Source organism: Annulohypoxylon truncatum (assembly GCF_022578515.1).
Source record: "Annulohypoxylon truncatum strain CBS 140777 unplaced genomic scaffold F4807scaffold_1, whole genome shotgun sequence".
Taxonomy (NCBI): domain Eukaryota; kingdom Fungi; phylum Ascomycota; class Sordariomycetes; order Xylariales; family Hypoxylaceae; genus Annulohypoxylon; species Annulohypoxylon truncatum.
This window is the reverse complement of record NW_025953787.1, coordinates 809,509-832,971: the sequence shown is the minus strand read 5'-3', so window position 1 is coordinate 832,971 and position 23,463 is coordinate 809,509. Positions and strand designations below refer to the sequence as shown.

Here is a 23,463-nt window from a genome sequence, read left to right as displayed (position 1 = left end):
CGTCTGTTCTGGCACGGCACGAGAGCTTAAACCAAAGCTGCAATGCGACGATAAGGACCGAGCGGTCAGAGCTTCTAAACCACGCAAACATCTATGTATTGTACTTATTCATTAGCAATTGTACACTTTAGTTAGCCACATGTAGGCATGTATGTAGGGTTGGTATGGCACATATTGTGTGCCATTCTCATGCATGGTAAATCTATCCCCATGTTACTAGTACTTTGACGAGGGGTCGCTGCTGCAGGCCGATTATGTTCTAGCCGGGACTATCGAAACTTCATGTACCTAAGAAGTAGTGCGAACGTCGAGTTCTTAATGTCTCATCCCCCGTGCGTTCAACGGCATTCACGATAGGTGATTCCGCGCCGCCCCGTCGCGCCCCGCTCCAATTTACCTATTTCCTTCCTTTCTTTTCTTTTCGCCGCGAGATGATAACTTATAGCAATGTTATCATCTTCTCTAGAAACCTCGCCGGATAGAGGGAGGGGTGAAGAGGGTTAGCGCTATTGAGATACCAATTCAGCCATTCTCTTTTTTCCATAACTTATTTTGTACCTCGTACCTTGTATTGTACGTGTATGCGAATGTGTTGTTTAACCTAATATCTTAGCCGTTGATGTCACTTGAACTGTTCAGATTGTTGTTGGGTAACTCCACTTCGGAACTCACACCTTAAAAGCAGCTGTTCCGAAAGTATCTTCCGGGGCAGGCCCATGACGGCACCGAAGCTTGCGGCTCCTTTCCTTATACAGTACCTACATACATCCTTATCTTCGAACGTCATGGAAGATAATTGCCCCAATTTCATCCGGCCCTAAAAGCTCGCTTGTGGAACTAGGAATTTTCCCGTGACCGGGAAGGGGAAGGAAAGATGTCGCGAGTCATCCTTCCTGTTCCAGTTCGGGTTGAACCTCGCCAGCGTCAGGAACGCTCTCTTTTTTACTTTCCCTTTTCAAACTCACGGTATCCCACTTTTCAATGCGGTGAGTGAATCCGTACGATACATTTCCAAGTTTTTCTCCAGAGTCTCATTGCTGCTACTTCAGTTATATCAAGGATCGAAGGATTCGAGTCGGGTACGGGTATAACCGAGCAAGGCTTTGATATATTGAAGAAAACACTTAAAGAATGACCAGGAATATTTTCCGATCGAGCCTCAAGATCTCGATCTCGCCTAATAATCTTCTCCATTTCGCTTCCAATTCCCGCGTTCTCTAACTTGGCAGCCCTGGCAGCTTGGATTCCTTGCAATGGCTCGGTCGTACAAACCAAGAAGAGCCCTAGCCACAAGAAATCAAGGCAGGTCGCTATAGCGCCCCCTTTATATACCTGCATAGTAGTTGGCGCATCCCGTCGGGATGACGACACCGTCCACAAATCCATTGCTACCTAAGATGGATCTTGTGAAGCCTCAAAGCCTTACTTCCATCTTGGGAACCATACAGCTTATATGACGTCCATAGAAGTTACCAAATCCTTAGTTTCGAATTAAGACTTCCCAATTAGCCAAAATGTTCACGGAGTCATTACTAGGCAACACTTGCTGATGCAACAAGTCTACATTAGGTACTGGGGACGGAGTAGTCGCCGTGTCATTCATTATGCCTTTCCCAATTCGCCGTACCACGACGTCGGTTATTTTCCAGTCCTGACATTGTCATCCGTGGATGCCATGAAACGCCCCCCAATGCAGACACCTGTAATTGTCCCAAAAGCACGACGCCACCAATATGCTGTCACCAATTGACACATTACTAAACCTGTTATATACGAAACAGGTCCCAACCGTATCTTACTCATCCATCTCCCCCTCTTCGATCAGCCTCCCTAGAATAAGGCTCTGGATTACTAGCTGGTCGCTGAGTGTCCTAATCCTCTTTGGCGGCCGGTCGGTTTCGTCTGTCCCTGCGCTCTGCCGCTTCCGCTTTTTGGAAGCTCCGTTTCCTGCAGTTGAGCCAAATAATACATTGTGGGCCTTGAGAAGATTGTCACCATCAACGTAGACCCAGTCAAAGGGCTGGCCCTGGGACTCGCCATCACGGAGTTTAGTCCTAGCTTCCTCGAGACTATTCACCCGTACTAACGAGCCGCCAAGAATTTGCGCTAGGAACACATACGGCAGCCTCTTCTCTTCACCCCTATTGCTCTTCATCACAAGAAGAATCCGTGCTTTGTCTAGTAACTTGGGCCTGTTGTTTATCACATCCTCCAACTTGGACGTAGAGGCATCGTATGGTTGCAGAGTACGCGAGCGGATGGCCTCCCCCAAAAGCGCACTTGGCCCCGCGCATAGGAGATATGAGGACCAATCTATGATTTCATTCTTAGATACGCAGTTCATTATCCACTTGGGTGCTAGGCACGGGATGCCGAGTGCAAGAGCCTGCATATACTTCGTTTTCCGAGAATGCTCATCAGCTATTAAAGCTGTGAACCCAGCATTTTGATTAAGCAGTGTCAATGAACTGGACACAGTATTAGCAGTAGACGGGTTCGTCGTGGGTTGAAATGAATCGAATTTGAAGAGTTCATGAAAACCATCGGAAAGGATCTTGCCGCCTTCCCGGAGAATCATGCGTTCAATAGAATATCTATCAGCATGTTTCTCTTTGTTCTTTCGATTCTGTTCATCTTTAAATGAGAGAGCAAATACCATTCCCTTGAAGATCCCATGATTAACTGCAGACTCACGAAGCAGATGTCGCTTGGCAGCGGATTGTCTTGCCGTCTTGCGGGTAGGTGGCTTCCGCTCATCTATAGCAGTCGCAGATAATGGTGACTTAGCTAATTCATCGGTTGATAAGGAACTATGGCGTGTCGTTCTTTTGGTACTCTCTCGAGAACGAGAATAGGTCCTGATTTGGGGGAGAGAAGATGGAGGTCCTGAAACGGATGATGCAAGCCTTCCTCGACGCTGTATATTTGCCACAGCTGGAGATGAACTGCGGCTCCTGTTGGCTTCGGACGTACGACCAAGATCTGTACTTGGTGTGATGCTAGAAGTCACGCTTGGCGTTGCTGACAGAGATGACAATGTCGATGTTCCTGTCCCAACGTCTGACGGAAGAGGTGGATCATGCCCAGTCGATGATGGTGTGACTATATTCCCGAGCCTCACCGAACGGCGACTTGCGCTCCGTGGGGAGGACGCTAGAACTATAGAGGGTGAAGACTCCAATGGTCGACCTCGGCTAGGTCGAGATTTTCGATTTGCGGGAATCGATGAAAATGGTTCTGGAGCACTTGAAGATCTTGGTTCGGTTGGCTGTTTCGGTTGTTCAGGATCTGTACCACCTGATAAGACTGGGAATGACACTGCTTCCATCTCAGACCTAATACTAGAGTATTGTTTCATTATATCACCAATTAATTTAGGTGGGCCTATATCCGTGCTCGGAGGACTGGTTTCAGGGATAGTCTCCCTATATTCCACGTTGCATACAGGCGCTCCAGGCTCCGGAAGATCAGTAGTGGGAGATGCTTCGGTATTATCAGCCTCCCTTCCGTTCGAATTATCTGATGCTGTTGGTTTATCACCCTGTTGTTGTGGTGGTACTGCGGCTTCTTGAGAATCTGCAACGGTCTCCTGCGATCCGCTCTTATCGATCGCTGTCTTGCCGTAGCATTGCGCCAAATACTGCCCCGAATCTGTTCTGTTTCGACCTAGAGCAGACCTCGTCCGATTAGTTGACGGTACCTCCACATTGTCATCTTTGTTCGAGTTCGACCGAGGGAGGCTAATAGATGGAAAGGATTTGCTAGCTTTCTCCTGCTTTAATTTGGCTAGGCGTCGACGATAGGCGGCTGTATCAACTTCGGAATCGGAATCTTGTTCTTCATCGCTCTGTTTTGGGGACTTAGTAGCATTTGTTTCCAAACTTTGCTTTCGCAAAGGCTTATACTCGCCAATTGGTTCTGGAAAGTTCTTGCGTTTGGGGCCTTCGAATCGGGGGAGCGGGGTTTCAGCAACGCTTCTTTGATTTCGCCTCTCATCCTCATGACTATTCGTAGGTACCAATGGTGTTTCGTCGCCCGAAGGTCTAGATGATGTTCTAGGAAATCCGGGACTTGACGTAAAAGCGTTAGTGGGCGAGGTTCTAAGTCCTTTATTCTTTAACGGAGACGATACGATGGGGTTTGGCGATATTGTGTTCTGGTTAAAGACATCGGGTGACGGACGTGACGACGTAGGACTGGCTCTCTTAACTGTCGATGTCCAGGGCGTCTGTCCGAACATCTGCGATGCTGGCATTAATGGTGCGCCTTTCCCACCAAATAATCTCTGCGCTATCGCAGGTGTCTCGGGAGGTGCGACATGATAACTACTTTCCCCAGGCACTTGCGACACTGCGCTCGATCTCCTGAGTATACCACCAGCGAAATTGACTTCCGTGTCCTCTGGTAGTGTATCCGGTATATCAATATCGCGCTTAAAGTTCAAGAAACCCATATCATGTTCGTGGAGAGTAGGATGTTCGGGTTCGTGGACGCTACTCGCTTGCGGCGACGAATCTAGCTGTGAATTGTCATTGGTAGAATATTGCTCATAACTGCGACCATCGTTCGATTGAGTTGGCGAGTCTGAAGACATTTTGTCTTTTATTTTGTGTGGTCTTTGCCACCGTGGAGGTATGGGCAGAGGATTGTTTCTAGTCGACTGACTTAGCCCCTCGATTGCAGAAACAGCATTGTCGGGGATCGGTTGAGTCGGAGCCAAGGCAACGTTCGCTTCAGAGTTCGAGAGTGGGCGCGACGAAGTTTTGAATCGCGGTTGGATTGATTGCTTCGCAGAGTCGCTCGCGGCGCCGGTAACGAGCGTGTTTGACGCGTTCTGTGGTTGCTAGTATGGCGCATTTGGATCAGTGCCACCCTTGTAAGTAGAGGGAAATCGATAGGTCGCAATTCTTGCGACCAGCGGTACCGACGAATAGTGTATGCATGTCATCCTTACCTTAGCGGATCTTAGCCCTCCATCTTGCCCATTCACCGAATGCGATTTATCTGCTGTGGATGGCTCTATGCTCAATCCCGTGGTATCTCTCTTCGATTGATAAAAAGGATCAACAGGTACAGAAGCAATACTCGTCTAATTTCGTAACAGTTAGCCGAAAATCCAGGAGCACAACATGCGCAATGCGCAAAAGTAGACGCCACTCACCACACCTAAGCCATGTTCTAGCATGTGCTTTATTAATAGGTCTTGACTCTCCTGGCTTTCATCTCCGCCGACGAGAGCTCCGTCTCTTGCGGGAAGATTTGAATTTGTGGCATTGGGAGCCATGGTGAAGAGAAACGAAGTTGCATTTCGGTCTTGGGTGAAAGAAAGTTAAAACCGTCGCACTTCCAAGAATCAGTTTAATTAAAGTGCAACTACTAGCTGAGGTAGGTTACTTTCACGAAAATCACCTCAAGTTCCTAAACAAAGACAGCAGGCGCGGCAGTACTACCCCACTGCATCCCAGAACCGCGATCAATCGACATGGACATGACGCGACTTAGAGTTGACGCTAATTGAAATAGCGTGCCTACCCTCATCCAGTTATACAACTTATCCAATCACCCTACTTAGCATTTAATGTGACAGTCATCTTCTAAACCTCATATATCTTCTATTCGAAGAAAATACTATTATACCTATTCCAACTAGAGATATACAGTCACACACATTTGCACACCAGGTATGTATATCAGGAGAAAGCAATTCACCCAATTTTCGACCCAATAAAGAACTTATCGATGTCTCCGCATGAAATTATTATCCACATATTGGTACCTGAGATCTAAGCCGATGGGTTCAGATATCAAGTGATGGCATATTCTTACCTTATGAGCAAGAGCTGGTATTAGCTACCTAGCTAGGTACACAGGAACTAGGTAAGGATAATTACTACATAGCCAGCAGGAGGTATATAGAAATGGAACTTGGGGTTGTATGCCCAGTACTTCAAACCTCTTATTTTCCCGCCCTCGCCAGACTCTCAATAGCCTCCTAGCCTACGCCTTCACAACCTTCTCCTCGAACCACTTATACATAACCGCATTAGTGTACCTCCCGGCGCCAAAGTGGCAATGCTCATGCGCCCCATCCTCCTTCGTGAACTTCACCAACGTGCCCTTTTCGCCCAACGCCTGCACCATGAGCTCCGGCTGGCCCTGGAAGAACATATCGTGCTCGGGGTCGCCCACGAAGACCGGGCACCGTATCTGCTGCGCGATCCCATTATCCAAGCTGAACCGCGCCGCCCTCTCGAGGAATTCTCCGCGCGTCTTGACGTTGAAGGCCCAGAGGCCATGGCCCAATACCCAGCGGAAGCCGGCCGGCACCTCGGGGTTATCCAGGATGGCGCGGGTCGCAGCCTCGTCGTCGTTTCCCTTCCACTGGGATAGCCCGCCGGTTGTGAAGACGGGGCTTCTGGTGAAGTCGAACAGGCCGTCGATCTGGAAGACGGCCGCGATGCGGTGCTCGAAGGCGGCGGCGCGGGCACAAAGGTACCCGCCCATGCTGTATCCCACGAGGCCAATCTTCTTGGGGTCGACGAAGGGCAGCGTTTCGACGTAGTCTACGACGGGAGTCACGACAGCCTCCCAGTTGTGGATGAAGCCTAACCCTTGGTCGCGACGCACCGTCGGTTGTCCGGGCCCATCGTACACGACGACATTATATCCTCGTTCGAGCGCCGCCGCGCCGTGCATGTGATACATTTCCTCCATAGACCCATCGTACCCGTTCCCCATCAGGATCGTGGGTCTCTTCGTCTCATTGCCCTTCTTCCCGGCCGGGAACACGATGATAGGAACATCGAAGCCGTCTGCCTTGAGTAATTTCCTATATCCAGGGTTCTCTAGGCGGGAAATGGCCTCCGTGAAGCAGTCGGCCTGTCTCTTCCACAGCGAGTTAATGCGCGGGTCATCCCAATTCCCGTGAAGGAAAAAGTCTGCCGCGCGGCTGTACGTCGAGGCGCGGAAGTACGAATCCCGGATAGAAACCGGGTCGCTCATGTCCTTGATATGGGACAGCACGCGCTCGGCACGCCTGTTCCACGCCGCATACCAGGACTCAAAGTCACCCGGGACGATCTCGTCGGCGGCGATGAGGCACTCGCTGATATCGGCTCCATTGAACGTGGAGTGCGACAACATGCGCAAGATCTCGAAGTTGAAACTCTCGTCGGGGCTTAGCTTAAGCATATTGTATATCGGCTGATACCTGACAGGACGATATGTATCTGGGTAAGTTTGGGAGTAAGGACGATCACTAAGTGCAGTGATGTATGAAAAGAGTTGTCAACACCTCCCTCAGGAGGATGGATATACTTGACTTATACTCCTTGCGCGGTACGTATTTCCCTAGGATGCCTCCGTAGTAGGCAATTCGCGGTTGCTGAGTGAGCACCCATGCGGCGAAAGCTGTTTAGCTGGTGGAGCTCGTGGATTGATTCCTAGGTTGGAATCCTCATCCGTCTTTCCTACAGATCGTATAGCTTATCGAGACGACGAGTGCGGAGTTGACTAATGCGGCATCGAATAGGAGTTGCATAGCCCTCCGGATGCTGTGTGCTAATTGTTAGCGCGCTTATACTCTCCAGTGCTTACTTGTCGATCGATGGGATTCTTCGTTGATCAGCATCTAACTCACTTAATCATCGTATTGGTAATATATAATTAAACTTCGAGTATAAATCCGCTATTTCTTTTCATAGATTCTAGCGCCGAACGTCTTTGGTGTTTCCTTATTAAGCTTGCTAGACCCCGGTGTGACGAGTTTTCGAATTACACTCCTTCGGCCCACTAATATTGATTCCTGTTGAGAGTAGTCAATTATACCTACCTACACAGTCACTCAATAACCGATTACACAAACTCTAGGTAGGCTCTTAGGTAGGTATGCATGGGAGTGTGCCACGAAAAAGCGGATGCAAGGATGATTGGTGAAAGGGAAAAAGGGGGTATGGGAAATTCCCCCTATTCGATATCGAACGCCCGATCAAGGAAGAAATATCATACCATCGAGAGGCCAGTGTCACGTAAGCAATGAACAGACTGAGAAACTATTATTTTATAGTATCTGAAGTCTTTGCACATATCACAATATTTAACAAAACTGCTAACTATAGTTATATGTAGGTAATAGGTCTATTCATGAGTCCCCGTAAAAGAAGACGGCCTCTAGGATATTTGCCAGCGAGCTAATGATACAGTTATGGACCAGGCACTCAGTTCTACGAGCGAAAGAGACCGAAAGACTCCGCTTAATCGAGATTAGGTAGAGTCGAAGCAGTGCATTCATCGCCGACGTCGCTCAGAATAACATTCCAATTGTCAGGGCAGAAAGCCTGGCCCTTCTCGACGTAGTCGGTTCCATCTCGGCGCTGTTTACATTTTGAATACACTTGTTGCGCGAACCAACCCTAAGATCGAAGTCAGCAACCTTTTCAGTAAGGAAGACATAAGGAAAACGGATATGAAGCAGGAGGTTGACAAGTGGGGGATGGATATCAGACGTTATCTGCTTGTACTGAGATTGTGGATACATGGAAATTAAAGGGACTCTTACGGCGTCGGTATATAACACGTCGATGGAATTATGCTGGTCGTTGCAAATGAAGACACCTGCTCCACCACCTGCGTTACAGGCTGCCTGGATGCACTTGCGTGGACCAGCTTCGAGATGAATGCGCCGGCTACCGCCGCTCAAGAGCATGCCGATGGGGTAGCTGTAATCCCAGGTAGGAAACTCGGTGTTGGGATAATCTGGGGGATCACCACAGAGAACTCTAATATCATCGCGCTATCGTGCAGCATATCAGCAATCACGGAGCCTCATAGGAAGAAAAAGTATAGAAAACCCAAACCTGTAAGTCTCACCTTGAAGTATACAGGACGAGTTTGGTTCGCGATGAGGCCTGCCGGTCGGACGAGAGACGGCGGGCTCTACGGTGAAATATTGATTAGCATACTTGGCCGTTCAAAGGGGATAGGCAAAGGGACCTACCCGGATAACCGCCGCCAAGATTGATGAGGCAAAGGTGATGACAGAGCAGACCTTCATCGTAGTGTTTTTTAGGGGTTGATAGGTTTACAGAGGAGCGTAGGTGGAGAGCTATTTGTCTAGGTAGGTGGTGTTTTGAAGAGATGGTGAAAGGATTAGCTTGATGGGTTTTCGAAAGGAATGGTTGAACCGTAGGGTTTTAATCGAATGTTTAAGGTACCTAAGTTTGGGAAGCAACTGCTGGATGAGTGCTGCCCTAGGATGAAGATTTCTGGAGGGTGGAAGTTGCCCTTAAATATCTAACTACATAGGCGCTCTTGCAACAAATGAGTCAAGTGCGACTTTATGTGGACGTTGCTGTCGCAGTCATCTACATAGGTAGGTGGAAGCGAGAAAAGAGCTACAACTATTGAGTTGCATGTCTCGGTGTTTGCTTCGTGCCTTCAGACGGTCCAACCAATTTATAGATCAGTTTCCTGTCATACTGTGACTCTGTTTTGATGCCAAAGTTCTGCACATTACGGACGCAATGTAAGGGCCAAGCCCAATTCTTGACCCATATCGACTTACTATTTCCACTATTTACAAGGTACATGTCTTTTGGAGGGCTACTTAGGCAAGTTAACTTCTTGGGAAAGGTAATATCCTAAGATAGTGTTGAATGACGAAGCAACCCTCAAGTTTCATCTGTCATAAATTCCGTCCTAGTTCTTCCTCATTATGAGCTCTAATCCTAGGTAATGACTAATAAGAATTCAAAGTTATGCCGTTCCGTAGTTGTTTGACAATATACTTTATTTGAATATTTGTAGCTGTGAAAGTTATTGCTATATTCTCGTCGATTATAGAAATATTAGTTATCAAGATATGATACTTCATAGAGGCCTTTCTTCAAATCTAGTTCTAATATGACCTACTAGGGTCGTAGTAGTTCAATCGTGAAAAGGTCAACAATTAAAATTATTAAACATTTGATAGATGGATTAGGGATAATACAGAGTTAGATGCTTCTGTATAGTACTAGGTATTATTGAACTAATTAGGTCTAGAAGTGAAAATTAAGCTGGGGTCACATCATGTTTACATTTACTCGTTGCCCAAAAAGGTGTGAATTAACGGGCTAGAAGCATCTATGGATACGAGTCAATTGATTAATAGTAGCATAGGGATTGGATTTTATGTCTAGGAAGGTATTATTAATGAAAGTTGCCTCGCTATTATAAGTTATTCTTTTCTTTTCTTTTTTTCTATGTCTACTAGCCTCTTGACCAAGTAATCCAATTCTATAATTTGAGTATCGAAAAAAGATAGGCCCCTTCCGGGATGACGATGACTGAACCATCATTAAGTCTATTCTCTAAGCAAGAAACAAAAAAACATAGCCTTCGCAACTTTGCATCGTAGGCCAAGCATCCATCAAATGATCCTTAGAACACTAGAGATCCATGAGAGCTCTCGCACCTAGCTCGCTACAGACGTAAATAACGTCATGGCTGTTGCTGAAGCCATTGAACTTCGTAGCCGAGCACTTGGTGTAAGCACCCATGTCTTCAAAGTACAACCAGTCACCAACATCAAGCTCATGGGCAAAGCGGATACTCTCAGTGATGCGGTCAATGCCATCGCAAGTCGGGCCCCAGATAGAGTACTCAGTGCCAGCGTTGACACCCTCAGGCAAGCTGTTAGAAAGAGGAGTGTTGTAGTAGGTCCGCTTGCCCGATCGCAACACCTTTGCGATAGGGTGTTGATGATCAAACATAATGCTGCTGAAGTTGCCATACAAGCCATCATTGAGATAGGTCATGTAACTAGTCTCGCCCGTAGCTGGGTTATCAATGGTGCGGCGAGCTATGATGTTGCAAGCAATGGTGAATGCCGAAGAAACGTAGTATCGGCCAGGCTCGGCAATAATGTTGATGTGTGGCGGGAAATATTCGTCAAGAGCCTCACGCAAGACGAGGGCCATGTCTTCAAAAGTATCGCCACTGAATCCGCCACCAACATCGAGCGTTTTCATGTCAAAGCCATGGGCGTAGGCTTGCTTGAAGACATGCTCTGCATCCCGAACGGCCTTGAGAAAGGCGAGGGGGTCGGATGCCCCTGAGCCCACGTGGAAACTCACGCCAACGACGTTTAAGCCAAGTTCCTTGGCAAGAGCCAAGAGATCATTGGTGGAGTCAAGGGAAGCGCCGAATTTCAAGCTTAGACGGCACAAGCTCGATGAGTCATCGGTCAAAATGCGCAAGAAGAGCTCGGCATCAGGGAAGAGCTTGGCAATTTTGCGCAGTTCGTCAGCATTGTCGAAAGTCATCTGCTTGACGCCTTGGTTGGCGACGTAGCGCACGTAAGAGTTGGTCTTGCATGGCTGAGCATAGATGATGCGAGACGGATCGACGCCCAAGCTGAGAACTTGCTCGATCTCGGACTTCGAGGCACAATCGAAGCCGGTGCCCAATCCAGCAAGAAGCTGAATAACCTTAGAGTCCGGGTTACACTTGACAGCTATGAGAAAATTATTAGCCATAGGACGTTCAGAAGCGAAATAGATATGACGTACCGTAAAATGGCTTCACGCGTGGAAGATTCTTCTTCCATCTCATGTGCTGGCGGTAGACCTCGCCAAGATCGCCCACGAAAAAGGTATCCTCATCCCCTGGCTCACAAGACTCATGGTCAATGTTCTCGACGCGATGGCGAAGAGCATCGCCAATCAACTGTTTAGCGATCACAGCGCCATTGTGTTGATGCTGATGATCATAGAAGAAATTCTTCTTGACAAGAATATGATTGTCAAAATGAGTCGGTGCAAAGCGATCAACGGCAGCTGTTGCCATAACCATATCCCTCGTTTTTGATGAAGGATATTGATGGGGAGTGATAGAAAACTTCGTGTTGTAGGTCCGGTAGATATCGGATTTCACAGGGAGCTCCAGTAAGAGTATAAATGCTATCTAAACAGGAGAATAGATAGACTTATAAGTAGAAAGGTCCTAGGAACGTGTTCCTCCGAATAGGTGTTAGGGGGGTCGAAAACGGTAGCTTCCTGATCCCGAAGCGATCTGACGAGGTCTCCTCGACTCTCCCTCAATTAGAGGAAGAACCTCAGAACTCGTCCTATGCGGCAGCTGGTGGGTTGGGGGGAGAAATTGGTTCAGTTGGGGGGCGTTGTCAAGCAAGATGGGCGTTCGTTTCTCTTTAGGCGACTTCAGCAGAAGCGGGCGGTGGAGGTCGAGAGTTGATGATATGGAAAGTCTTTCGCAGACTGAAATCTTGATCAGATACGAAGCTCACGGCCGTGGAAGCCGTGGTAGCTAATGTGCCTTTGAGAAGACCAAAGGCAAGTCGAAGCGGTGTTTTATGGGAAGCTTTGCGACTCGCAGTCAACAAGCTAGCTGGGTGATAGCAAATGTGTTCGTTTGCGGAAAGACTTGACGGGTCTTTATAGAAAATGGAGTTGTATGCTGATGGTACGCTGGATGTTGATTTCCCGAGAGACGCAAGTGGTCTAGAGTGACGGACAGTATTTTGTTGCTGTTTCTGAGGGTGAGTGGAAAAAGAGAGAGGGTAAAATTGAGAATTTGATGGGGTTGTGTGTGAATTAGAGTAGAATCTACTAGCCACGGGCAAGTAAACTTTGCGGCCCCGCCACTTACCATAGATAGAAAATTATGGAGCATGTGACAGAGTTCGTTCATAAGACATCCATCCATGATGTACCTACATCTGTAGAGATACTTCGAGGGCTATGCGCTCCCTACCTATGCCTACCCAATGACGTATAGCGTAGAAATGCAATTAAGCAAATAAGCGAGTGCTCAACTGAGTTACATTCACGAAATGCCGGATTGTGATCCAATATATGCGTTTGGCCGACTTGACCGACCAGACCGACCAACATCTATGAGAATTAGCTGAGGTTCATATGCGGAGCTGCAGTTGGAGATGAAGAATGCTGTGATCACTGACCCATCTATCGAGGACAAAAAAAGAAACGCGTTATGGTGCGCAGCATCGCAGATTCAAAACCAGGAGAACCTGCATGGACAAATCAACCTGCCGTAACCCATCTGCCCATCTCGACCTCTACGTAGCGACCAAAACAACCTCAAATCCTGCCGACCGATATGAAATATCTCGATGCCTTACGTACCTAGGTATGCATGTATATCTGTACGTCAGGTACAAAGAGATGGATGTTGCCCCACTTAGTTAGGTCCCAAAATATATACTTCAACGCTTTTTATTTGATAGAAACTTGACTTTGTCCAACTTCCAAGTTCGGCCTTTTCTGCTGCTGCGCTAACAAAGTGACAATGGCAATGGCAGCTAGGGGTAAATCTCTGACCGCAACTCGATATGCAGCGGATTTTTTCTTCCCCCAGGCACATACATATATGATTAACTATGATCAACCATCGACTCATGCCGAAATGGGAGAAGAAGGGTGGTTGCATTAAAAAGCCATGGAAAAGACCTAGCTGTATCCGACGACCGGCACTTTCGGTCCTCGACAGGTTTGATCGACCATGCTGTCTTTGTATGACATTGAGTCAATTTACACAGCAGTAGCCAATGCGATGGTCGACTCGAGCTGCTTCGAGCTGCTCATGCAGGCTCGAGTTAGGACGCGCACTTCCCATCGTCCCATCGTCCTGCCTGACAGTCTCATGGTCTAACTAGGGAAAATCGGGCGATCTGATCCTCCGCGCTCGTAGCGGATCGAGATTAGCCTGTTTATCGAACTGCGACTTGGAATGATCAATCATTGCAGTCAATTTGTCAATAGCGCCTCATCATGAAATTCGGCCTCTTCTCACCGCCGTGATCCATTCAGACGAGTGTCGATTCTGATATGCAAGGCTTGCCGCAACACACCATTTCATACTTTTCATATCCTTACTACGTAGCACGGAGTAGCACCTCGGGTACGTTGGAGATCTGCGGTTACAGTATTTGGACGCTGCCCCTGACAGGATTGGCCAACGACCTTCTCCCACCACTTTTGACGCTCCAACCAGATCGATCGCCGAAACAGGGGATTGCTTCTAGAAGAAGACCTGAGCGGCGTTTGTAGCCGCAATCGCCATCACGCGCCCTCTTCGACGTAGCACCGGTCAGTTCCATTGATTGCGACACCACCTAGCAAAGGCCGGTAGAAAAGCTTGATTGCGAATCGTCGTCAATCAGAGAGAGTAAGAGGTGCTCGTCCACTTCTGCAGTGCGACGACGCAACGACAATGGTTGCGTCGAAGGAGGGCAACGAGGGCAAGGAAAGGGTTCGGTGGTATTAATATAGGTAATAATGAGGAACATTGGAAGAGAATAAGGCTTGATAGGGCTTTCATCAAGGGACCTGATAGGGCAGGCCCAGATCTGTCTAGACCCAATTTAGCTTAGCGCTGATTGGAACGGGAAACCCGTCCTTACTAGCCGACCAGACGCCGACCAGTAATAATCTATTAGAGGTAATCTAGAACAATTAGCTGGGAATCCGCTAACCAATGATCTTTCCCCAAATCAACTTCCGTTCTATCAATCCGTCCTTTCTCCATCATCCGCCACATCATCAGTGGACCAGTCATTCCAACGAGCACGACACAACCTACACATTCGAGCTTCCGAAATTACTAAAGAATAACGAATATACATATTCTTTCTTTGTATATTCGGGAATATTGCAAATATCGCGAATCCTTCCAATGCCCTGGAGTAGACCTCGGTGCGGTGTTAAACGGGGACCGAAGCCTTTTCCCGGCACCCGCCGTAAGCGATGCGACCTCCGAGTTCCTCCCGTTCAACCTATCCGTCATAACCATAGATATCCGAGGAAGCGGGAAATAGATGTCTTGACCTGGCTGGTAAATCATCGCGTCGCAGATGCCCGCAAAAACGAGTTTGGCGAACCTCTTGCGCCCCGTCTAAAGTCGGGTCAGGAGCCTCTTTCAGAAGAACAACTGCGAGAGATCAGGCCGTGTAAAGATCCTGTCATCTATCGCCCCGTCACGTATCGTGAAGCTGAAAAATACTGGAAAAATACAAGGTGCCATAATAGCCGCATGGTGGCAGCAGAGGGAAAAATATCATCCTCCCGCCGAGATAGAGAAATCCAGATATTACTTGATCCAGTCGTCACATCACAGGAATTTTAAACCCCCTTCGCAGAACAAAAGCGTCGCACAGAACAGCATAGAACCGCCCAGCTTACAGCCTACCTCGAATGCTGCCACCCAATCTCGCGCGGGTGTCGCCCACCCGCGACAAGCAGTCGTAGAGATAAGCGATGAGTCAGAGTCGGATTCTGGCAGCTTTATTAACGATGGCGATGAAGACTTGCCCGATATCGAAACCGCCATTGCCAATACCCGCGATATGGGTCATGACCAAATGTCTAAAGATATACGAGAGCTGCAGCAAATTTTTGACGATAGTGACACGGATATCATGCTTAATGCCAATAAAGGAGCCTCAATGGACCCGTAAGTCCGCCCAAACGGCAAGGAGAGCGAAGATGCCTCAGGGTCTGAAGATCCCGAGCTATTCGGCTCAATATAATATTGGTAGCATCTTGTGGTACAGTGTTGAAGTCGACGACTCAAGGAACTTCGCATTATGATATCGTAACCGTGATAACACGACACATCTTCAAATAAGCAAGCCGCGTTCACAAGTTCCCACTCATCTGTACTATTCATTGGCCGCTTCGTGAGGAGCCAGGCGTTCTCAGTAGGTTAGCGGATCATCACGATTGGTCTTGCTGGAAGGATGAGGGTCCGAGCGACCCTTTAGGGAATATTGTGAGTGAAATACACTCGGTGGGGGTTATCGTGTAAGAGGTATAAAAGGTAATGATGTAAGCTATTTCGAGCTTGTCCGACCTCGCAGATTGGAGATTTTGAGAGCTGGGGAAGTTGTGTTGCAGCCAGACGAGATCAGCTCCCCGCTCTCGAGCTATTCGGCGTGTAGCTGCAGGACACGTCTTTCAACCAATGGCAGGTTAATTACGAAAAACCAACTGCCACTTCTGGCTGTGACCCTCGACCTTAAAGGAGGATTATCATCTGAACCATCAGCATAAGATGCTCCGGATCAGTACGCATCCAGTGATCGGCAGTTAAGAACGAGTTACGCCACCTATTATTATGCTCTGCAGTTAATATCCGATACAGTTACACGACATTATGCTTGTTTCTGATTTTTTTTCTTCCTTTTCACGTCTTAGCGAACTCGCGGATCCGCAGCATCATCAAGTCTCGTGGCCTATCGGTTAACCTGTGGCGTATTCGAATGCCACCGTCTAATAGAAGCTCACGGCGTATTTCTTACGCGGCCTAGCATATCATATTACTGCTCTAGTCGCCTCCTTTGAAGTCGTATGGAAATCACCATGCATCTATTGAAGTGGATACAAGTCGGGTCATCGATCTACATCACAGGCGCCTCGGATGAAAAGATTTCCAACATGGAAACTACATATACATTGCAGTAGTAAGAGGAGCAGCATATCCACGACAACCCCAACATAAAGCCGAAAACTTCTACCAAAATGTGATTCATTTTGCCCAATACAGCAATTGTTCACAAAGACCGGGGCCTATAGAGACGCAGTCAAGGCTTGATGCCACCCAAATTGTTCAACTACTTGTTGGGCACATTTCAATCGTAATGGACCTAGATGTCAGGCTCTCACCCCAAATACCCCGGCTTTCCTAAAACGGAAAAGGAGCAATGGAGGAAGGAAGTCTTGACAATTGTATCGCCCGATGAGTCCACTTCCCAGAATTCTATCGTTCAGCAACGATTTACCAACAAGAAGGTAGTATGTGACATGGAATCGCAATGGCGAATATTCATTGTTCAGAAATAATTATTGATTAGAAGGTCTGATATCCTACCAGTTGCTCTTCTAGGTTTTGTGTACTTGGGTATTTTAATTTGAAGCCTGCTGTCAATATGATCACATTTAACTATCAAAATGATACCCACCTAGATACCTGGCAAGTATAAATACGAGAAGGATGGGAAGGAATACGATAGGTCTACTGAAAATTAAGATAAAGTTTCTCTTTGCAAGTGATATAGACCGACCGATCGTATTCATCGACTCATTTCCATAGTATCCGGTCGACCGATAGTATCTGCGTACACAGTAAATAAAAGAAATATAAAATTAAAAGTCACTTTATAACATTTCAAGATTTCTAACGCAACTTCTCACCTAAGATGCTTTTTCTGTAAGTGTATGAAGATGGAATATGCTCTCATTACATCTCAGGCCCATACTATCTTATAAAACTCACTACGCGATATTCTGTTTTCCATGCCCTAAGTGATCCATTTCTACGATTAAAAATGCCCAAATAAAGAGTAGGCAGGTAATTCCCTAGTGTTTGTTTTTGAAGAAATTTGAAAAGGACCCCGGAGACACTTATAGTTTTGAATGACTATAGATAGAGTGGAAAGACAGCAATGTCGTCAGGGGCTAATAGCAAGAAATGAGATAGCAGCGCCATAGCTACATGAAATGAAAACAAAAGGCGCTGGAGGCCCAAAGGGTTTGCGATTGTGGTCAGAGGGTATTATGTAGGTAGTCATTCAATTTCTACTACATACAACCGAGTACAGAGAACGACCTGCTACTATCACTCACTCCGACACAGTCTTAAACTACAGGCCAACCCCCTGACAAGTAAAAAGTGATAGACAAAGCCATGCTCATTCTTAAGGGTAGCATATACAGTGTATGCTAGCGTATGAAAGAGGTTGATAAAGTGACGGCCTGTAGGACCGTCTCTCTTGCCGCCTCTCAGGAACCCCTTTTCCATGGTATTTGCATAGTCAAATGTACAAGAAGTACTTCCGAAATTGGTGTGGCTTAGTATCGCTGTAGGACACATCAACAAGGTGAGAGCGATGTCATTAGAGTGAGCACCTATCTAGTATATCTGTTATATATGGAAAGTGCCATCTTTGTCCTGCCGTGTCAGATTTTGCCGTACCTTGAGTTCGGATAAGCTCAGGCCATCCTCAAGGAGTTCGCCCATCGTATATATTTGGGCCGATAGAGAAACCATTTGATGACACCCGGCAAGATGATTCGCCTTGGGACTTGCTTTCGAAGGGTAATATGTTGATATAGTATTAATAAGGATGTCATAATCTCCTAGTTATGGAGAGGGCCTTGTACCACAAACTAACCAACGGGATTATGTTGCAACCGGCATCTAGAACATTGGACCATATACTTCAGATAATCCTTCTCACCAAGGTCGGGTACTAGTTTTATCCTTGTATGCTCGAGATTGTATATACCAACACCTTGAGTAAGTGAATCGCATTGCTCCCTAGAACGAAATGGTTCTATAATGAATGCCAACAATGTCCCTACCACGAGAATATCATCCATAGGTATGATGCTGGAAAAGACATGTCACAGCCGATCCAGCTCAGATCAGGGTTCCCAGCCATTCGTCTACCGAGTGACCCAGACTGCTATGGAAAAGTGGCCAGACTTTCCCAGTATCTTAGGTGTCTATCCCATGAATGCTGTCGTTAAAGGAACTTTAGCCGTTCTTATTTGAAAATCTGAGGCCCTTTGTCTTCTTTTATATGATATCGGAGTTGATATTGGGACCTAGTACGTGCCAACTCATTGACGTGACATATCCCACATGTTCCTCGCCCCTCTTCTCAGCTTTAACCGTACAGAACTGAGGGGTAGAGAACTATTCTACCTAGTCACTTGTCCCACGACTACATGATGTATATTCGTCGTTTCCCCTCTAATCTCTTTGCAATGATCCTTAAGATTGGGCATAGATCGATATCACATTAGGTTAATGCTTCTCAAACACTCAGGGGTCGAGCATGTCGGATATGAACAGAGGGACAAAGAACCTCATCAGCATAAATATCGTTGCGAAATTCGTAGCACCAGGTTGATCTCTCTGCATAGACAACAGTGTCCTTATTATATATCAGAGATTTACATTGTGACAAAAACGCATACGTAAGCATTCATTGAATTTCGTAACTCGTTGATACCACATAAGAGCGTTAGGTAATTATATCTTATGATTAGGCCGTCTCTTTACAGCAGACTAATTAGGTTTCGAACATATCAATGCCGATAAATTATCTTGTTGACTAGATGCTGTATTTAGACCCCTTTGACGTAGTAGAAACCGAGGACTTGAAGCGCGGCGAGATGGAACTATAAGTAATTAGCCTGTCAAGGAAAAAAATGAACAACATGGACAAAGCTGGTACATACCTATTTTTTCAACTAGATGTAGGTCGATAAGTTGTGCTAAAGACATATCAGGTGAAAATGTTGCAGCTTTAGAACGGTGGAGCACTAGGCAAATTCTGGATGCTCGTGTCACCGTAACGATGTTGTGGTATGGCGCGTGGAAAGGGCTGGTAGCTTATATGGACTATGCTTGTTCAGGCCAGGCATCGGTGCTTGACATATTTTATAGATTTTTGGCACAGTTTCGGCAATGTCCTTGTTGTTATTTGGATCATACGGAGCACTGCATATCCTTCACCCGTTGGGTGGCCATGAGGCCGGGAAGCCAAACTAAGACTTTTGTTATTAGCTACAGAGATACTTAGGTAGATACGCAGTTGGCAAGCCGGATGTTCGAATATGCTTTAAACTGGAACTTCAAGATCATTATCTGTTTGCTTCCTTCGGAGGACAAGTGGAGAAAGGAAGGTTCAGAAGTGCCTGACTCAGGGGTAAACCTAGAATGCGATGTTTGGCGTAATAATGGTATTAACTTTTTCCGATCGACTTCATGCCAATCCCCAGTCATTAGCGAATGCTATGCTTTAGTATGATAAAATATATAAACGTATAAACGTATGAACGTATAAACGAAAGGCTCGTTTCGATAACTTGACTATGTGCGCCTTGCTCGATTGCTAACCTGATGCGATGCATATTGCAGTTAGGATATCAACATTACGTTTCCCCTATCTCGGGCTTGCGACCATATACCACAGTCCTATGTAACCGTTAGCGTCATTCGCGTCATGAATGAACATCCTATCTATAAGAAAGAAAGGGGGCCTAAAGAGAGAGCACTCACGTGAGAATCCAACCACAGTTACTCTTCTTCTTCATCTCGTTGCGGAACCTAGCCACGAACACGAGAACCTCCTCCACAGACCAGCCCAGTACCTTGGTAAACAGGTACAAGCAGAAACCCTCGACGCTCTGGTCGAGCATAGCGTACAATAGCAGGCCGGCCTGCTGTAGCTTGGGGTCGCGCGGCCACCCGTGGCACGGCACCTTGAGCTTAACCTCCGTGACGTCGACGAATCCGGCTGCAATCATGGTGTCCCGCATCATATGGTCGCGACTAATACCGAACGTACGCCCATTCTTGTCGCCCGCCTCAATGAACCCGCGCGACCATTCCTCGAAGATATGATCGTCTGTGATGTGAACGTGGTCGGTCTGTATGCGCACGTCCATCTCTAGGTCTTGAAGCCAGCCGCCGGGCTTGATGTGTTTGAAGGCCTTGCCGTAAAGCTCGCCCCAGTCGGGAATGCTGCCTATGATATTACACATATGTCAGAGATTACATCCTTCGTCCGGACAATCGGCCAAATTGCGAGAACAAGGCGAACTTACCGTATAACGCTCTAATGTGGATGAAGTCGAAGTGATTTTCAGGCCATGTCCACTCGAGAAGACAGTCGTCGATCTCGAATTTAACGTTAGGTGGTGTCCAAACCGGTTGTATTGGGCTGATATCTGTCCCTACTACTTCCGCCCCGGGGTACATGTCGGCAAAGTCACTGGAATTCCTGTTAGCGACCAGGACGAGAATAGCGTCAGACGCAAAAAAAAAAAAAAAAAAAAAAAAAAAAAACCCTTTCGCAACACTCACATCGCCCATATTCCAGTTCCCGTGCCGAGATCGAGCACTCTTTGCGGGTTATCGTCAATTGGCGCGAGGAACAGTTTATCGCCCAAGGCCATCAGGAGGCAGTTATGCAGCAGATCCAGACCCTCATTCTGCTGTTCGTCGTTCGGCGCCCAGTATTCGGTCGTCTTGGGCGCATTGAACGTCCTGCCGTGTAGCACGCGGTAGTTATAGATACTCTCGGTTAACGAACCGGTCGAGGATTGTCTTTGCGCAAGCGTCAGTTAGTCTCCGTATCGCGCGGAAGATGTGGAGCGGCTAGTCAATTTACATCTCACTACCCAGCGCCGACCCTGCATCATCGTCATCTTCGTCCAGATTATCGGCCTAGAAAGCGTCAATGGTGTGATTGGAAAGACGGCCATGAGAGTCGAGGTATGCCTACAGCTTGGATGGTCTGCTCGGTTCCAACCACTTCGCCCGTCACTTCTGCTCCCGACGAGTGACTCTTCGGCGAGGCTGGCGATTTAGGTGATGTCGTCGCTGCTGCTGCTGTCGACGGTCCGGCTGCCGCTGCTGACGTTGTCGCTCCCGGAGACAGCGATCTCGCTTTCGCTGTCGTCTCTGCCATTTCTATCGTGGTTTCCGAATTGGAGTTCGGGAATCCTACGAAAAATCCGACAGCACCGCGGAGTGACACAGATGAAAAGAAGGGTATGGGGCCAGCAGCGGTCTATTTGCCAAGCGCCGGGCCAATCAATCGAACCAGAACGAGGATAGGGGCGCCGCGGAGACGAGACGAAGAAGGCGGGTGGACCCGCGTGGCGCGGGACGAAGTGAAAACGCAGCTCGGTTCTCTAGGTTCTTTTAGGAAGATTAACGACCAAATTCGTAGCTTTGCTGACGATGACCCCGGATCTCGAGTAAGATCCTGGACATTGGCGCCCGTTTTACCCAATCAAGACCTAACTCTGGTGGGGTCTCTTCGTTTTTATTGAGACCCGCGTCAGACTGTTGGCTGGAAGCGAATGGAGGAAAGAAGTGGTCCGTTCAGGGTAAGAAAAGTGACATATCAGCATACCAGCACCCGACCAACCGAACTTCAACGGTCCCTCGGATAGCTGTGTGCCATTATCGGCAAGCCGTGCGAGACAGACACGTGCTTCTACCCAAGAAGAGACCGGGGGTTTTAGAAAACCGGGAAAATCGGGTATGGTGAGACGACACATAGGACGATTTTAGGAAGCATGGAAGCATGAATGTTGCAAGGGGGCCTTCTAATCCTCGTATATATTGTGCTTGCCTGCCGGGAACCTTTTCTAACTACAGCACGCGCGCGCACACACCAGCCATAACGACTTCGCCTACCAAATTCTTTCTCCCCCATCGGAGACTTTCCGCCTCCACCTCCATGTGCTAACCGGCCACGTCCCCTGTCTCATGCTCGCCATCTCTTGCAGCCGTTCTCTAACATCAAAATTATGCAGCCAACATCGACCCCAACGGCCAATACGCCGACTGCCCGCCTATCATCGATAATATGGTTTGTGGCACGTTCCAAATAGAACGAATCCGGGAAGAAGGATTCACGAACCATAGGATGAGAAGCGTCAATGCTGAAAAAGTAGGACCAGGATCCGCCAGCCTTGAGCTCGCCGATGTCGTGCGGCAGAAGTGTCTGTGGAACGTAGCAGTCGCGTCTTCGGGGTGGCAATGCTACCAACAGTACGACAATGACGTCCGAATATCCGGTAAGACGTGACCGGATGTATGATTAGGTATGAATTTGAAAAGATGTTCCGTTAAATGGCATATGAAAACGATTTTATGAAAACACCATTAAAGGCACCCTGGACGCCACTGAAAAAGCCAAGCAAATAAACAGGTATCTCTCAGCGGTCATATTCCCTTTATTTCTCACCTGGACTGATTATACTGGAATATTTGTTACTAATAGCTTCGAACCCTCGGCTACAGATTTAGCATTTTAATATCAATAAGTTTCTTACCCCAGTTTCTTCTTTGATTAACTCTTTTCGTTATTGCCTTGTGCCGTGTTAGTACGGAACAAATTTGTGGAATGTCTTGATATGCTTACCGACTTACTTGGGTCGGTAGATGCTAAGCTGGAAATAAACCGGTGATGGCGATCGGTGATGGCTTGAGCAACCTGCTCGAATATGTACTCCATCTTAGGATAACCATTAATAAAAGGGAGGGAAGTCCCAACCGTATTCATCAGGGGAATTCCGTGCTTAGGACATAGGTAATTGTCTGATTGTCTACTTAGTACCAAGTCATCTGGCGCCGTTCTACATACTTGAACGGTTACCCTCATCCCATGATTTTACGTTTTTCTCGTCTGCGACGAAGTACTCCTACCTAAGCTTCTATCGCCAGGTACACATAGAGAGTTGAGTACTTGATATCCATTGTACGGACAGCTAATACAAATAACAAGTGCCTGTTTTGAAAAGGGTTGAAACTCGATTTGTTGCCTGATTGAATCGGATATAAAAAGATGTAGGGAATAATCAGCAAACTCGTAGTAAAAGCTGATGATCCAAACTGATGTATGGATTACTCGGATGATCT

General features: G+C 47.3%; 6 protein-coding genes across 6 annotated transcripts; 1 reads left to right on the top strand and 5 right to left on the bottom strand.

Moving 5' to 3' along the window:
• Positions 1 to 1,795: 1,795 nt before the first annotated feature.
• Positions 1,796 to 5,284, bottom strand: F4807DRAFT_455221 (uncharacterized protein; the record flags this gene model as incomplete). Its single annotated transcript, XM_048000678.1, has 3 exons — positions 1,796 to 4,843; positions 4,955 to 5,089; positions 5,162 to 5,284. 3 exons carry the CDS (start codon positions 5,282 to 5,284, stop codon positions 1,796 to 1,798), a joined length of 3,306 nt encoding a protein of 1,101 aa, XP_047859290.1.
• A 356-nt stretch (positions 5,285 to 5,640) lies between these two features.
• Positions 5,641 to 7,704, bottom strand: F4807DRAFT_8160 (alpha/beta-hydrolase). Its single transcript, XM_048003523.1, has one exon. The coding sequence runs from the start codon at positions 7,189 to 7,191 to the stop codon at positions 5,998 to 6,000; it is 1,194 nt and encodes a 397-aa protein (XP_047859289.1). The 5' UTR covers positions 7,192 to 7,704; the 3' UTR covers positions 5,641 to 5,997.
• Positions 7,705 to 8,145: 441 nt separating this feature from the next.
• Positions 8,146 to 9,364, bottom strand: F4807DRAFT_8126 (uncharacterized protein). The gene is made up of 4 exons (XM_048003518.1): positions 8,996 to 9,364; positions 8,869 to 8,934; positions 8,558 to 8,791; positions 8,146 to 8,411 (listed from the first exon to the last, which is right to left on the bottom strand). The coding sequence occupies exons 1-4, from the start codon at positions 9,050 to 9,052 to the stop codon at positions 8,253 to 8,255; spliced, it is 516 nt and encodes a 171-aa protein (XP_047859288.1). The 5' UTR covers positions 9,053 to 9,364; the 3' UTR covers positions 8,146 to 8,252.
• A 1,063-nt stretch (positions 9,365 to 10,427) lies between these two features.
• Positions 10,428 to 11,832, bottom strand: F4807DRAFT_449282 (pyridoxal-dependent decarboxylase; the record flags this gene model as incomplete). The annotated part of the gene is made up of 2 exons (XM_048000009.1): positions 10,428 to 11,494; positions 11,550 to 11,832. The coding sequence occupies 2 exons, from the start codon at positions 11,830 to 11,832 to the stop codon at positions 10,428 to 10,430; spliced, it is 1,350 nt and encodes a 449-aa protein (XP_047859287.1).
• Positions 11,833 to 14,691: 2,859 nt separating this feature from the next.
• On the top strand, positions 14,692 to 15,472 carry F4807DRAFT_455217 (uncharacterized protein; the record flags this gene model as incomplete). Its single annotated transcript, XM_048000677.1, has 2 exons — positions 14,692 to 14,965; positions 15,033 to 15,472. 2 exons carry the CDS (start codon positions 14,692 to 14,694, stop codon positions 15,470 to 15,472), a joined length of 714 nt encoding a protein of 237 aa, XP_047859286.1.
• Positions 15,473 to 19,782: 4,310 nt separating this feature from the next.
• Positions 19,783 to 21,666, bottom strand: F4807DRAFT_7975 (S-adenosyl-L-methionine-dependent methyltransferase). Its single transcript, XM_048003500.1, has 6 exons — positions 21,314 to 21,666; positions 21,200 to 21,255; positions 20,893 to 21,135; positions 20,634 to 20,800; positions 20,086 to 20,554; positions 19,783 to 20,001 (listed from the first exon to the last, which is right to left on the bottom strand). The coding sequence occupies exons 1-6, from the start codon at positions 21,497 to 21,499 to the stop codon at positions 19,959 to 19,961; spliced, it is 1,164 nt and encodes a 387-aa protein (XP_047859285.1). The 5' UTR covers positions 21,500 to 21,666; the 3' UTR covers positions 19,783 to 19,958.
• Positions 21,667 to 23,463: the final 1,797 nt, after the last annotated feature.

Bases quoted from the DNA above. Each gene is read 5' to 3' on its own strand.
- F4807DRAFT_7975 (XM_048003500.1), bottom strand. From the start codon at position 21,499: ATGGCAGAGACGACAGCGAAAGCGAGATCGCTGTCTCCGGGAGCGACA. The intron at 20,555-20,633 runs GTAAGTTCGCCT...GTAATATCATAG, and splicing joins CCACATTAGAGCGTTATACG to GCAGCATTCCCGACTGGGGC. The intron at 20,002-20,085 runs GTGAGTGCTCTC...ACGGTTACATAG, and splicing joins AACTGTGGTTGGATTCTCAC to GACTGTGGTATATGGTCGCA.
- F4807DRAFT_8126 (XM_048003518.1), bottom strand. From the start codon at position 9,052: ATGAAGGTCTGCTCTGTCATCACCTTTGCCTCATCAATCTTGGCGGCG. The intron at 8,935-8,995 runs GTAGGTCCCTTT...ATTTCACCGTAG, and splicing joins TCTTGGCGGCGGTTATCCGG to AGCCCGCCGTCTCTCGTCCG. The intron at 8,792-8,868 runs GTGAGACTTACA...GCTGCACGATAG, and splicing joins CTCGTCCTGTATACTTCAAG to CGCGATGATATTAGAGTTCT.
- F4807DRAFT_8160 (XM_048003523.1), bottom strand. From the start codon at position 7,191: ATGCTTAAGCTAAGCCCCGACGAGAGTTTCAACTTCGAGATCTTGCGC.